Below are 14999 nucleotides of genomic sequence, written 5' to 3'. Positions count from 1 at the left end.
AAGCCCAAGGCAGCAAGGCGGGATGGGCCTTGACCCCTCCCGTCAGCCCTTGCCCTGGTGGCACGTCCCTCCTGGTCAGCTGTCCTCACATGCAGCCCGTTGTAGAAACCCCGATCCTTGGTGCCCACAGCACGCCGCATGGTCTGGAGTGCCGTCGGGGCGCAGGCCATCTGCAGACGCGTTAGTGCAGCTCTGCCGGCCTCCGCTGGCTCCTGGAGAAGGCTGCCGGCAGGAGGACCCAGCACACCGAGACCCCAGCCCTCCCCGTGCCCAAACAAAATGAAAGCCAGGGGTCCGTGGAGGGCACATCTGCACCGAGCCCTGTGGGCCCTGCTCCCCACCTGCAGGGACGGTTTTGACCCTCAGGCCTGTGCCAGGCGCCGGGGCCCGGAGCGTGGTGTTGCTTCAGCAGGGGGAGCTCCCACCGTCAGCCGCTGATCTCCCTCCGGCGTCTTTAGCAGTCTAGCCGAAAGCTAGATCCTCTTGGGGCTTCTCATAAATTGGTGTCCCAAATTCAGAACCCAGAACCTTTTACGTTATATTTTTTTAATTACACTTTATTTAAGGTATTCCCAATCTGTTGAAGTTAGCATAATTTGGAGATAGTCGTGGCACCCCAGATTCACACGTCAGAGCCAGCAGGGACTCCTCGGTGGTTTCTTATTTGACAGGGAAGAGACAGGACCGGCGAGGGCGCGGGCATCCGCTCTGCCGTCCCCGCTCCATCCGCCCACCGGGCCCCCCGCCCCCGCTCAGCGCCCATTCGAGGCGGGTGTGAATGGATAAGTGACCGACTGCCAATTATAGTCTGTGCTCTAAAGAAAGTGGATCAGAGTTGGTTGTAAAAATGTCAGGAAAACTTTTTCTTATGTAAAGTAATTCCAGAATGTGGTGAGGCCCATTTTGATTTTTTTTTTTAATTGAGATTTTTTTTTTTCCTCAATGCATGACCATGTTTCTGAGGCAGAACTCAGTCTCCAGCAAGTCTGTCCTCCCGGCAGCCCCCTGGCCTGACCTCGCTGGCGCCGGGGCACCCACACTCATCCTCACTAGATCCTTCTCTGCCTCTTTGGGTGGATTTCATCCACTGTCTGAGAAACTGCCGGGTGCCCGGTCCCCACTGAGGAGACGGTCCTGCCGGGATGGGGAGATGGTTGAGGCCCGGTCACATGGCAGCTCTCATCAGCCTGCCCACTGAGTACCAGGACTCACTTTTTATTTCCAGATTCAGTGTCATTTCCTCATGTTATAGCCATTTCTGACCCCAGCAGTGGCACTGCTATTGGATAATTGGCCTTCCCCTCCTTTGTTACAGTTAAAGGCTTCAACTCAAGTACATGATGCATTTGACTACATGAGAGGGAGGCTGTAGACCTTACGTTTTTTATTATAGAGCAATTTCTTCTAAATCAGTTAAGGTTTTAATGTTTGCCTTCACCAAAAATGAAACGCAGTTTCACAAATTAATGTTCTTTATCCGTATCTTGGGGGAATTCTTTAATACTGTGCAGTTAATGAAACAATTCGGCAATACTTCTTCCAAAATTATTACTCCCTTATCTTCATCTGATCTAATAATCAAAACATGTCCTCTAGTAACAAGACTTCTCTGATTTTAATTATCTTAACCCCTCATCGCCAGGAGTGAAGCTCTCGCTGATATCGAACCCACACGCAGAAGGTATCAGCCTTCCCCAAACGGGCACGTCAGCCTCCCTCGCCCAAAGGAATAAGGTTAATTGAATGAGATACTTCCCTGGGCTTTTTTTTTTTCTCCTAACGTGTATAATTTATAGTCTCAAATCTAAACTAAGCAGCGAAACAATTACTAGAAAAATATTTTATGAATGAGACCTGTCAAATCGGCAACCTGATGCTTTTGTGACGGGGGTCTGGGGCCCAGCCGTGGTGGCCGCTGGAAGCAGCCGGGAGCCGCCCCTGAGCTTCCCATTTCCTCCTCCTCCCGCTCCCACCATCCCCAACCCCCCGACACCCCGTCTTTTCCATCTTGGACAGTGTTGTCCAGCTTTGTGGGCTTGGGTTGGGATCTACGTCTGAGGATGCTCCAGCTTCCAGCTGTCCCTCAGCATCCTGGCGTGGTGGGGGGTTTCACCATGGACGCCCACCGTGACCTCTGAGATAAATGCTAATGTGCTTGATGACGGTCACTGAAGGGATGCGGGGCACTGGTCTCACAAGGGCAGGAGGCATAACGGACAAGTCTTTTTTTTTTTGGGCCATGCCATGTGGCATGCAGGATCTCGACCAGGGATCGAACCCGCGCCCGCTCACAGTGGAAGAGCGGCGTCTCAACCACTGGACCGCCAGGGAAGTCCCATGGACAAGTCTTGAGCTTACTGGGGTCTCCTCCACCAGGACCCCCTGGGGTGCACTCTGTAATGGAACACGTTTGGGGACACGTTTGCTTTTCCGAGCACCTTGAAACACTCCCTCTCTTTGCGACTAATGCTTTCTTCCCTTCACCTTCGTTAACTGATTGATAATTATGAGGATAAATTGCCAATTCGATGTTTACCGGTCTCTCTCCCCATGTTCTACTTTTTCAAGCCAAGTTCACCATCACTAGCCACATACGGTGGTGCATCCTCTAACCTTCAAATAGACATCGAAACCAACTCAGAAGTGGGAGATGTTTCTTCCTGCCTGATCTGACAAGTACTGCAGCACCGTGCCACTTGTCAAGGATAATTCTGTATTCAAAATTAATGAAATAACCCGACTGCCGTTACAAGGCTGCTGTTTCTTGATAACACTATTCTGGGGTCTTCTGTTGGAACACTTCAGTACAGAGGCAGTGTAATGCGGCAGTCACCTGCATTCTACTCACTATGGCACAGGGAACAATGCTACCAATAGCTCAGGTTTAAGATGGGTGTTTGTAAGAAAGACTAACTGAGGCCAGTCTCCCCTAGGGAGAAATGATATTTTCTGCAGATGCTTTAAAGATCAGTACTTCTCACTGGGCGGGTGGGCAGGTGTGCTCCATTCACCTGGGGGCCTTTTTCCAAACCGCACAAGCCCCCCCCAACCCTCCACACCCCTCACGCCACCTCCCGAGGTTCTGATGGGTCCTTTTGAGCCACTGTGGGGCACACTGTGTCCCTCGGGGGGTGGGGACAGGACAAAAGACCGACAACCACTTCTCTGCACTCGTTCAGCGCCTTTAATTCTGGACGCTGCCTCTTTGGTTACATAAGTTCCCTCCCCGGCCGTGTGTTTCCTCTGCACCGAGGCTGCCCTTGACCATGTTTTAACGAGCATCTCATCATCGTCTCAGTGTGTGAAGCTCCGACATCCACGTTCCGTTGGTCGCTTGCCGCGGGTGGGCATGATGATAATCGCTGTCTCGGGGAGGAGGTGCCAGTCAGCCCATGGCTGTAGAGGGGAGGCCTGTGTGTGTCCCTCCATGGCCCCTGCCCTCCCTGGATGGCACGAGTGAGTTTTAATGTCACACATCCTGGTATCAGAGAGCCCGGGAGCCGAGCCTCCCTGAGCCTTGTCCTGGCTGCATCTTGAAGGCACTGTGAGCACAGATTGAAGGAAGCAATCTGTGCAATTGAAGGAAGCAGTGAGTCTTCCACGGGGAGGAGCGGGGTGAAGGGGGCCCCGGGCAGGGAAGCAGCAGCGGAGATGCCCCAGAGGGAAGAAACCGAGGGCCTCTTCCCTCTGGGGCATCATGCTAGAGGCCTCAAGGCCAGTTATCTGCATTGAGGTCATAAGTAAATCGCTGCAAACCGGTGGGCATTACTGGAAATGCTTCAGGGAGCTGATTGTGGGAATCTATGGTGAATCCTCTTAGACACACGTGCCCCTGGTCACTGGGTGAATAAGTCTAGATATTCACCTGCAGATGATCCCCAGCTTGTGGCCCACTTAGCCGACCATACAGTGTCCAAGTAGCTGAAATACTGAGCCAGGACCCTCCTGGCCTATGATGGCACCACTCCATGAGGAGGAGTTGGCTCCCGTCTGCCCTGTGCCTGGGTCACAGCTCATGGAAGTTGGAGGTGACTTGTGATGGGGTTGCCACGCAGGGGTCCCCCTTTTCTCTCCAGAACCACACTTCTCCCGCTGGCAGCAAGGCCTCCAATGTCATGGTCACTCTCCCCACCCCCTGGCCGGGGGGCGGGGGGGGGGGGGTCTCCCCTTTTTGTCTTGCGTTCTCAGCCTCCCTGTAGTGCGCGCACAGTGCCCACCTGGGCGTCCCTGGGCTTCTCCCCCAGGCCAGCCTCAGCAGATCCTAAATTTACATCACTGCCACCTCTCACCAAGGAACAGTGGAGACCTGAGGGGGTCCCCGTTCAGGTGAAAAGGAGGGGCACGCTGCCTAGTTCCAGACCCCAGAGAGGCAGAGTCAACCTCAGACCCCTGCCCGGAACAGGGAGCCCAGTCACCCCCTCTGGGTTCTGACTGGTGGCCCCTCAGCCCCGGGGTCCACACCGACGCCCCTAACCTGAGCTGTGGGTCTTCAGACAGCACTGCCGAAAGACTGGCTCCGATTATCCCAGAGGAAGAAGACAGAGCTGCCTGTAAACTGCAACAGTCGCCTCTCCAGCCCCATCCATCGTGTGGCAAAGGCGTGTTGCTGCCTTGACCCCTTGCTGTGCAACCCAGAAGACGAGGTCTTTCGAGGGTCTTTGCATTAGTCTCTGTGCCAGAGGTGCCTTAAGTTGGTAGCCCTAGGCCCCATGTTATAACTTGACTAAGACAGATATCTTTTATAAATTCAGTGCCTAATTTGCTGCACACCAAAATGCTTTGCATTTTAAATTAAATTACCTCATTATTTGAGTCTTAGCTAGGATTTTAAGAACTTCAGATAGATAATGCTTCTAGCAATTCAAGAAACGTTTGATGAGCTCCTACTAAGTTCTGGAACCACATACGTGCTCTATAGTATTAAACGTGTGTGATGATTAATGTATCATAAAACCACCGTGTTTGAGGGGTGCTTGCAGCCTGCACTTGTGCATCCAACATTTCCTCACCACTGTCCTTTGGAAACCCTTCTTCTTACTCTCCCCCTTTCCCAGATGCGGAGCGTGAGGCCCGACAAGCTAAACCTGTCACCCAGGGTCACACTCAGCCAAGTGGGACTGAGCTAGAAGCCCAGCTCCGCCCTAGACTGTTCCTCCCCTCTCTATACAAGGTCAGAGTGTGTTCCTTTACAAGAGCACCTTTTCAGGAAGGCGACCCGCTTGCCAGATTCTGCGTTCATGGCGTAGGATGTGGGGCTGCCTTTTCTGCCATCGGCATCAAACAGCCAGAGCTGCTCTGGGCATCTGTCCTCCTCCGTGGATCTGCCAAAGAGCAGCAGGGACGCTCGGAGGTGGCAGACTGGGATGTGGAGAACTTCATAAATGGAGCCCCTGGATTGAGGACCACAGAGTGTCTTCAGAACCATTTAGTCTTATTCAGTACCACCCACCAGGGATAAAGTAGAAATAACTACAATAATAACAGTCACCGTCATTACTGGGTGCTTTACCACAGGCTAAGCACTCAGTATTGCAATTGGGGCTCTTGTCTGCACGTTCCACATCCACGGATTCGGAGGGCCACGTGCCCTACGCCATTCTGTATAAGGGACTAGAGCATCTGCAGATTTGGTACCACAGGGGTCCTGGAGCCAAATCCACCGTGGGTACCAAGGGACGACTATTTCATTTAGTCCTCAGGAAAGCACTGTCCCGTGTGTACCATTATCCCCATTTTACAGATGAAGAAACCGAGGCTTAGAGAAGTTCAGTGTCTTTTCCAAGGTCGCTCTGCAGCTACGTGGTGGAGCCAGGACTTGGCCCGGGTCTGTCGGGCCCCAGCCCACCGGTGCCTCACTGCTTCCCGCACTTGCTCTGGGCAGCCTCGGGCTCTGCCACGGCCTTTGGTGCAGACCCCCTGTGGGTTTTTTTTTTCTTTCTTTCTCTGGACGGACAGACAGATGCTCTGCAGACATGTCGCGATAATTGAATAAGATGACACGTGGGGTGTGGAGCCAGGCCTGGGATCTGGCCCACTGCTTGATAAGCATCGGCAAAATCCGAGGGAATAGTCTCCAGAGGAACGACGGCCTGGACCACCTGCTGCCTTTTCCAGGCAGGACCCTCTGAAACCAGACGTTACGGGCGCCCAGCAAGGAGTTTCTGGCCAAAGAACAGAGCTGAGGGTGCTTGGGCTCTTGCCTGTGTGGGCCCACGCCGCCTGCCTCCTGCCCCGGCCCACCCCCAGCCTGCCGCCACACGCGGGGTCCTGAGACAGTGCTCCGCTGGGAGCTCGGTGGGGACGGGCTTTGTGAGGTGCCCCCCACCAGGCCCCCGTCCAGGTGTCTGTTCAACAGAGGTTTGCAGGCACCATCTTGGTTTCTCCCTGACTATGCTGCCCCCAGGCAGATGGCAGAAATTTCAGTGGAAGCTGTTTGGTTCTCAGTGAAAACTCACATTTAACCAGGCAGATTCCAGCCCGAAAACCTTCTGATCTGGGCTGATCGAAGGCCTGCAGCCATGCTCTCAGGGAACCCGCAGCAGGACCTGGCAGCGACAGTGGTCCCGCATCGAAGGCCCCTCGGTGCCAGCATCTGCACCGGCTCCTTGTCTCGTGCCCCTTCGCTCAGTACTTGGAGGTCACCGGTCTTCCCATCTCACAGATGAGCCGCTGACTGACATGCCCAAAGGGCCCGGCTCGTGAGTGACAGAGCTGACTCCAGGTTCTGGGCCGTGCCAGGTCCAGAAGCTTCGTGTCTGCCGTTCTTCCTGCCCGTCTCCTGTTCTCTGAACGTGACCACTTTATACGCGTGCTCCGCGTGCAGCGTCAGTGGGTCCCACCCTCCAAAGGTGCTTTGCGTCCCGGCAGCACTGGGCAATCTTGTGTTGGGAAGGGCTTCCCACTCTCCGACCACAGGGAGGAGAATGAAAGAATCACGTCTTCATGAGCACTTTCTGAGCGTCTTTCGTCGGAAAATGAGTGCATGCTACCCTGTTTGATTATGAGGAGAAACCATTATAATACAGGCAAGAGGTCTTAAAAAGGAACTAGGGCAGAGCAATTCTACACAATGGAAAATACACACACAAGAAACCGCCAGCAAAGGCAACCGGAAAAGATGGGCTAAATGGGGCCATGTGGGATTCAGGTGAGCATCAAGGCTAGTGGACCAGGTGGGACTCTTCTCCCCAAACTCTAGAATGTTCTCAGTCGGCTTTAAACTGTGATCATAGACGTGGCTGGTCAAGTAGAGCCTAAAAAGGTAACTAGAAGCCCTGGGGATGGGAAAGGCCTGTTGATTCAAGAATTGGAATTCGTTCACCCCAGGCTTGGAAAGATGCTAAATGGTCAGGACCCCCTGCTGGCTGAGTCTTTGTGTTTTATGTCAAGCCATCTTACTTCCCACAAGGAACTCCTTTGGTTGAGGGGGGAAGGGCAAAAACAAACTAGGCCAAAAGCATCTTCACAGAAGGAAGCACCCTCTGCCGACCACTCTATAGCAAAGGCTCTTCCTGGCAAGAAGGCCCCGCAGGGCTCTGGGCACAAACAGCCACATGGGTACCAAGTGAGCTCACAGAGGTGAATGGAGCACAGCAGAACATCACCGTACCTGGGAAGCTTGCCAAAGGGCCCCTGACCTTCCCTCTGAAGGGCATTCTAGGGCCAGGGAGTCAGCCATGCCCAGCCGTGGCCCTGCTGGCCAGGGTGCCCTGCGAGGGCCCTCCCTGCAGGACCGTCTGTCGGAGAAACCACTGACCACCCAGCGGACCGGCCTCCACTGCTAAAATCCCCGCGTCTGGGGGGATTCCTCCAGAAGTACAAACGCATTTTCCCTGGTGCCTATCTGATGCTGACCTCAGTGACAAAAGGGCCGTATCTCTTATCAGCAGGGTCCCACCAAAGGTGTTGACAACTAACTGTACGTGTCAGCTGGCCTCACGTAGTTTGTGAAAAGCCACACGCTGCTTTTAAAACACCAAGAGAGCGTCTCTTCATCCTGTTGGCCATTTTGTGGGATTTCATACAAAATGGCCTTTTCCTTGTTCGATTTTCCACTTCTGTAAAGCTTTTTCCTTCTACTTTCATCGGGTTTTATGTTACAACCTTATGGTTGCCGTGTGTGTGTGTGTGGTGCGCACGCACGCCTGTGCCCACTCAACATCAGGCACCAAGCAAAGGACAAGGGGCGACTCCACAGTTGTCACCTTTCACTGCGCATGTCTGGGCTCCCTCGGGGCTGCTGGATGCTTTACAGGGGACGTAGTCAGTGAAGGGTCTTAGCCCGTTGGGGCTGCCATGACGGGATACCAGAGACCAGGTGATGTAAACAACAGACACTTGTTTCTCACAGTTCTGAGGCTGGAAGTCCAAGATGAGGCTCCAGCATTTTCTGTGTCTGTAGAGGGCTCCCTTCTTGGTTCACAGACTGCCGCCTTCCTGCTGTGTCCTCACATGGTGGAAACGGCGAGGGGCCTCTCGGGGGTCTCTTTTAAGTCACTAGTTCCACTCATGACCTCAACACCTCCCAATAGCGCCACCTCCTGATGCCATCACCATGTTGGGGGTTAGGATCTCGACATTTGAATTTGGGGGGACACACCACATTCAGTCTATGGCAAAGCCCATCAGCCTTTTTCAGACACGACCACTAATAAAATCCCTCTCTGTTTTCAGCAACTGGAAGAAAAACTCAAAGGACAGGCTGACTATGAAGAGGTGAAGAAAGAGCTAAAGTAAGTTTGGAGACGCAACGCGGCCATTCACAAGCCAGGGCTCGCTGGGGACATTTGCTAAGGAAACACCATGTCAGCGAGGGGGCAGCTGCGGGGTCCTCGGCTGACCTCCACCACTGGGCCGCATCCCGGGCTACCCAACATGGCAGGTGTTTGCACTCAGGCCTATGCCTGAATTCTTTGGACTTTTTATGAAACTCAGTGCATAAAAATTGCCAATATGCACGGAATCAGGGGAGATACTGCCTTTATAGGAAATGTAAAATATGAGCTTATTTTTCAGCTGTAAGTTCCCCAAACAGAAGGAGAACGGAGCAAGGAAACATTTTCCAATTGAGGCCTCACACCTCCCTGGCTTAAACTATGGGACTTTCTTCCCCCGGCCTCCACCCGAGAGGCAGCAGCTGAGAGCTTGTCATCCTTTGGTTCTGATGCTCATGTTCTCACGCTTAGAAGCTCCCTCCTCGGGCCCCGGCGCCCAGCCTGACCCTCCCGCCTCAAACTCCTTCCCCTGAGCTGCCCTTGGCCCGCCTAGAGCTCACGGGCAGTGCCCTCCACAGTGCACACACCCCCCCCCTTGTCCTCCTCCCTCGCCTCGGAGAGTCTCACCCGAGCTGCCCTTGTCCTCCTCCCCAGCCAGGTTGGCAAACACTGCAGAGGAGTTCCTGGGCCTGGGTCCCTGCGGGCTCCAGGCCTCTCCCCTGCTGCTGGCCGCCTCTGCTTCCCGGGGCCTTGCCACGCCCTCGGCATACCCTTCTGCCCCCAGCTGCACCCCGACCCCTCAGCAGACCCCCCCCAGTGCTCTGCCTGACGGAGGGGACAGACGCCCGCGGCTCCCGGAGCCTTTGCCTCGAAACGACTCCTCTGGTCTCGGCTTCTCCCCGCCCCCGTCTCTCCAGGCTGACCCCGCCACGCTGGTCCCTTCCTTCCTACCCCTCCCATCAGCTCTTCGCTCTCGCTGACATTTTTAATTTCTCCTTTTAAAATAAGCCTACACCCACTCCCCATGCTGTTCTTCAGATTCTTAATTCCATTCCCGCGGGTTTGCTAAAAAAGCCCACTGGAAGGCCCTTCGACCTTCTCGCCCCTGCGTCAGGAGTCTTCTCGCTGGCGGGGTGACTCCCGGGAGATCCGCTCCCTTCTCTCCCCGCGCATCCTCGCCCGCATGACACAGGGGGCCTGTGCACGCCTCCTCGGACAGCCCCTCAACTCTCTGCAGGTCCAGCTGCTTTGAGCTCTGCCCTCTCCCCAACCCCATTTCCGGGAGGTATATTTTTTACTTCTCTACCCGCCTCCCCATCCCTTTCCCTCTTCTTCCCGCCTCAAAAGAAAAAAAAAAGACAATGTGCACCCTCACTAGTGTTGAATCGGAAAAACTGACTTGAAGGTCTTCTCCCGAGCCCCCGCCCTTCCCAGGCTGAGGCCGGTCCCACACCCCCTCCTCTGAGCTCACCTCTCTCACCGAGAGCCAAGGCTTCTTGGCCCCAGGCTGCTCCTGCCCGGCCACTCGCCGGCCCTCACCCTCTCCCAGGACAGCCTCCCACATTCCTGCCAGCCCTTCTGCTACATGTGCCCACCACGGCCCCAGCACGGCCCCATTCAGGTGGCTCTTCTGCTAGAAGGTGTCTCTGGCTTCCCAATTCCTGGTGATCCACACGCCCTCTGGATGCACACCAGCGCCCATTGCGTCCCATCTCTTCCCCTGAGGTCCCCACCGTACCCCACCCCAGGAGTCTGTAAAGCATTTTGCTCCTTCAAGGCCCTTCACAAACACTGACATCTCATGAGACAGAGCCGTCTCCTGCCCGGGTTTCCTCCTGCTGGTGCTGTTTGGATCTTGTCTTCCACCCAGAATCACCTGTAGGGTCCCTGAGGATGAGGAGTGGTTCTGAGTCTGCACAGCGCCAGGCACGTAGTAGCTGTCGGTAAACTTGGTCAATAAATGAAAAGACCCTGATGTTTCCCGTATAAATTCAGACGCACTTAGTCATTTCTTACATGATCCTAAAGAGGCCCTCAGACAAGAATATAGCTGCAAACAGTGTGACAGCCACGAAGGAAAGACAGGCTTGTCCAGACTGCCCGCCTCTTCTCTCCTGGCTGATGCAATGCGGCCCAGGGTTCTTATTATTCTCGGTAGTAGCTCATCATAAAACAAAATTATGAGCTCCTCCCTGTTCCCATTTTGTTAGTTTACCCGACAGGGGCCACTACAAAGATACAACCACAGGAAAGCTAAGAGCGGTCGGCTCCTTACTGAACCTCCCGGGGGCCGTGTCACAGAGGGGGCCCTGGGCCCCGGGCACGCTGTGCTGTCCGGATGGCACTGCCGTTAATCTTAAAGAAGGGCCGAGGCTAGAGTCACAGCTGGGAGAGCGCAGGAGGCCCGGTGCCCAGGATGGAAGCTGCCCTCTTTCTCACCTTCCCGCCTCAAGCGTGAGGGGAGCGCCTGGGCTCCTTGGGGCCACATGGACCCACAGAAAGAAAGGAGTGTCCACGTGTGCGGAACGCTGCGAACAGCAGTCCTGGGCACCCGCGCTCCCTCAGCTCTCGGACTTGTTGACACAGGCCGAGACCGGAGCGGTTTCCATGGTAAGGAGAACAAAGGAGACGTAAGCCCTGGCGCCCACACCTTGGCAGTGGCTCCTTCCCCAGCCTGGGCTGCAGACGGTCCGCTGCCGCCTTTGAGCCATCCAGCGGTGGGCCCTCGCTCCTGGCCCATCCCCGGGCGGCAGCTGCCGAGTGTACCTGAGGGGCAGCGGCCCGGGGCATAGGTTCCTCTCCCCGGCTTCCTCGTTACAGCTTTTTCAGCCCTTCTCAGCTTTACAAATACATTCCACTTACAGCAGTGTTACGTCTGCGTTCAGCTCAACTTTAAAATTATACTCTGAACAGACCTGGTGTGATTCCATATGGAATGATTTACATGCTGGGCAAGAAACTTTCGCTGGCCAACTGCTAGTCGAATAGTTATTCCAGAGATGCTATCAGATGATAAAGCTGCCAGGGAAGTTGTTAAAAGTTGTCAGCTCCTCGGTTCCTGGAGAGCAGGAAGCGGTGCCGTGACCGCTCGTGAGTGCGGCTGCCCCCAAAGGTCCGAGCAGGGCTAACGGCTCTGTCTTGCTCTCCGCAGCATCCTGAAGTCCATGGAGTTTGCTCCGGCCGAGGGAGCTGGGACGCAGGTACATGGTCTCCCTTTGCTTTCCGTGTGCGTGAGCGTCCGCGTCACTGCTTCACCATCGCGGAGTTTCTCCTCAAGAATATTTCACCAAGTTAAAGCAAATTATCTTTAACTTAAAAGGGGCAAGAAGAGAAAAGTTAGTGTCTTTCAAACTGGTAACTGCGTTCACGTGAAATTGCAGTTTAACTTGGGCAGGTACCAAGAACGTGGGTACAAACAATTTCAGGTTGTGTTAAAAGATCAGCCCCAAATGGACTGACTGACTTAGGAATTTTTATTATCTACTGCCTCACGTGGACAAGAAACGGGCAAGATGACAATGGCACACGGTAACCCAGTGGCCAGTTAAAATTGTAAGTCATCACGTGGAATCCCGCTCCTGATGCCCAGAAGGCAGCCGCTGACTCTTGGTGGTTGGCACCCAAAAGAGATCACCTTTGCGGGCCTTTCTGACAGGTTTGTGGCTCCCATTGCCTAACAAAGCGTAGGTCTAGATGCTCGGGTTTGGGGACAGAAGAGGGAATTATTAGCTGTCTGGAAGCTGTGTGAGCCTAGAAAGAGAGAAATTACTTCAACTGAAATGAGTCATCTCAGAAAGGAACTCGAGTGTTCTCCACGTGCGTGGAGCACCCTCGGGGGCAGGGCGGGGGGTGGTCAGGTCAGAGCGGGGATCCTGGGGGTCTGGCGGCCCCGCGGTGAGCCCCGCTCTGCCCCGTCTAGGACTCATCCAGGCCCCTGGAGGTACTGCTGCTGGAGAAGAACCGCTCGCTGCAGTCCGAGAACGCCGCGCTGCGCATCTCCAACAGCGACCTGAGTGGTAGGTTGACAGGGTCTCGCGTCCGCTTGGCCCCTCCCGGGGTCGAGGAAGAGGAAGACGAACCGTGAGTCTGGGCCGATGCATGGCGGGCGTCACTGGGCGATGAGAACCTTGACTAACGAGTGTCCGTCTCCTCCTCGTCCTCCTCACCCCCCCCGCCCCCACCCGCTCCGAGACGGTCCAGGCGAGGTGCGTGGCCGCAGGGCGTCTGCGGAGCGCAGGCAGGACCGTGCTGCGGGAGAGCCCACGAGGGCGCTCGCTCGCGGACGGTGGCTTTTCTGGTCTCTTCTTGGTTGTGCGGCCTCTCCTGTGGTGTTTCCGGGGCTGCTTCCAGGGCCAGGCCCTGCCCTTCCCGGCTCAGTGGAGCTTTTCTTCCTTTGTCAGGTTTTCCTTGGGAACGCCTCCCCCATCCTTAGCCTTTCTTTGCTCGTCCCAAAGTGGTGGCGTCACTGACTGCTTCGGGTTTTGGCAGCTGGTAAAGCGTTTAAGAGTGTCTCGGGCTCCGATGATATTTCATTCTTAAAATGTGCGTGCCTTCGATCGAGTGGACTCGGTGCGGTGCATTCGCCTCAGAGCAAGTGGTGTGAGAATCCGTTGGTCCCAAAATGTCAGTGTTTGCTGCTCCTCAGGTGGGGCCCTTCTGGTTATAGCTCAAATGCTAGAGGCCCGATGAGAGGCCCGCGACCTGCCGACTCTTTACTGTGTGTGGTACCGGCTCCTTGTCACGTTAGGAGTTTGAGTCTATGTCAAGGGGAACTCTCCAGGCTGCAACGTACAAGAAAGGTGCAAACATGAAATGCATGTTGCTTGTTTCGGGGGGCCTCGTTTGGCTAATTTAAAAATTCAATTGAAAAACAAACCAACACACCTCATTGGCCCTTGTAAAAAAAAAAAAAAAAAATCTGCACTTTTTTTTTTTCCCTTTTGCGGGGCAAACTTTGCATCTTGGTCTTGGTTTTTTTTCCCTTTTGAATCCCCCATAATGCATTATGTTTGCCCTTCCTTGTAGGGTCAGCCAGGAGAAAAGGGAAAGACCAGCCTGAGAGTCGGCGTCCTGGACCTTTGCCGGCCTCCCCTCCTTCTCAGTTGCCCCGCAACACGGGGGAGCAGGCTTCCAATACTAATGGTACACACCAGTTCTCACCAGCGGGGTTAACGCAAGACTTTTTCAGCTCATCCCTGGCAAGCCCCAGCCTGCCCCTGGCTTCTACGGGAAAATTTGCACTAAACTCTCTCCTCCAACGACAGCTAATGCAGTCCTTCTACTCCAAGGCCATGCAGGAAGCAGGAAGCACAAGCATGATTTTTTCAACAGGTCCATACAGCACAAACTCCATATCTTCCCAAAGTCCATTACAACAAAGCCCTGATGTAAATGGCATGGCCCCGTCTCCCAGCCAGTCAGAAAGTGCTGGGAGCATCTCCGAGGGCGAGGAGATAGACACTGCAGAAATCGCCCGGCAGGTGAAAGAGCAGCTGATCAAGCACAATATCGGACAGCGCATTTTCGGACACTATGTCTTGGGACTGTCTCAAGGGTCCGTGAGCGAGATTCTGGCCCGGCCCAAGCCGTGGAATAAACTGACGGTTCGCGGCAAGGAGCCGTTTCACAAGATGAAGCAGTTCCTCTCGGACGAGCAGAACATCCTGGCTCTTCGCAGCATCCAAGGCAGACAGAGAGGTGAGAGACTCACGGGTTGGTGCCCACGTGTGAGCCCGTCATGGAGAGGTGTGTCTGTGTGTGTGTGTGTGTGTGTGTGTGATGAGACATTTGTGCATCACACCGGGTACAGCTCTCAGTCCTGCCATTGCCAGAGCTCAGGGCCGAGGGGCATGAGCTAAGGCTGTTAGACTTGGGGGTGGGGGGGGGGGGTCTGGCCTCTGAAAATCGCTCAGCACCTCACGCGTAGTAGACTCGCTATTTCGATACCACGTACTGAGTCGGAGGGAATTACCTCACGCTCGACGTTCTGATGCGTTTCGTGTCCAGCAATCCTTCCGGCCTTCGGTGCTGGCCTCACGTGGGGAGGGGCCCGTGGGTACCACCCGGCCCTAGAGCAGCGGCATTGGCCGGGGGCGGTCCTCACGCGACGCTGGGTCCACGCGGAGGGCAAGCCGACCGCGTGCGCCCCCCTCCTCCCTCCGCACCAGTGGGAGCGAGGCCCACGGTCACGCTCCCCGTGTTTACGTCCCGCTAGCGATCTGTTTAGCATTACCGGCGAAACATGCCTGCCTTGAGTAAGATACATGAAAGTGGTATTAAAACACA

General features: G+C 54.9%; 1 protein-coding gene across 9 annotated transcripts in view; it reads left to right on the top strand.

The window, feature by feature from the left end:
- The window catches only part of CUX1 (cut like homeobox 1), a 371808-nt gene that overhangs the window by 289238 nt on the left and 67571 nt on the right, over window positions 1-14999 (top strand). For 3 of the 9 annotated variants that reach the window (XM_059898024.1, XM_059898023.1, XM_059898022.1), the window contains exons 12-15: window positions 8674-8732; window positions 11866-11914; window positions 12634-12730; window positions 13740-14411. In XM_059898024.1, the coding sequence (XP_059754007.1) occupies window positions 8674-8732; window positions 11866-11914; window positions 12634-12730; window positions 13740-14411 (877 nt within the window). The remainder of the gene's footprint in view (window positions 1-8673; window positions 8733-11865; window positions 11915-12633; window positions 12731-13739; window positions 14412-14999) is intronic. The other 6 variants (XM_059898028.1, XM_059898027.1, XM_059898025.1 and 3 more) reach the window with 2 other exon arrangements.

The sequence above is a fragment of the Balaenoptera ricei genome, chromosome 15, assembly GCF_028023285.1.
Source record: "Balaenoptera ricei isolate mBalRic1 chromosome 15, mBalRic1.hap2, whole genome shotgun sequence".
Taxonomy (NCBI): domain Eukaryota; kingdom Metazoa; phylum Chordata; class Mammalia; order Artiodactyla; family Balaenopteridae; genus Balaenoptera; species Balaenoptera ricei.
The sequence above is the reverse complement of the archived record's forward strand: the minus strand, read 5'-3'. Positions and strand labels throughout refer to the sequence as shown.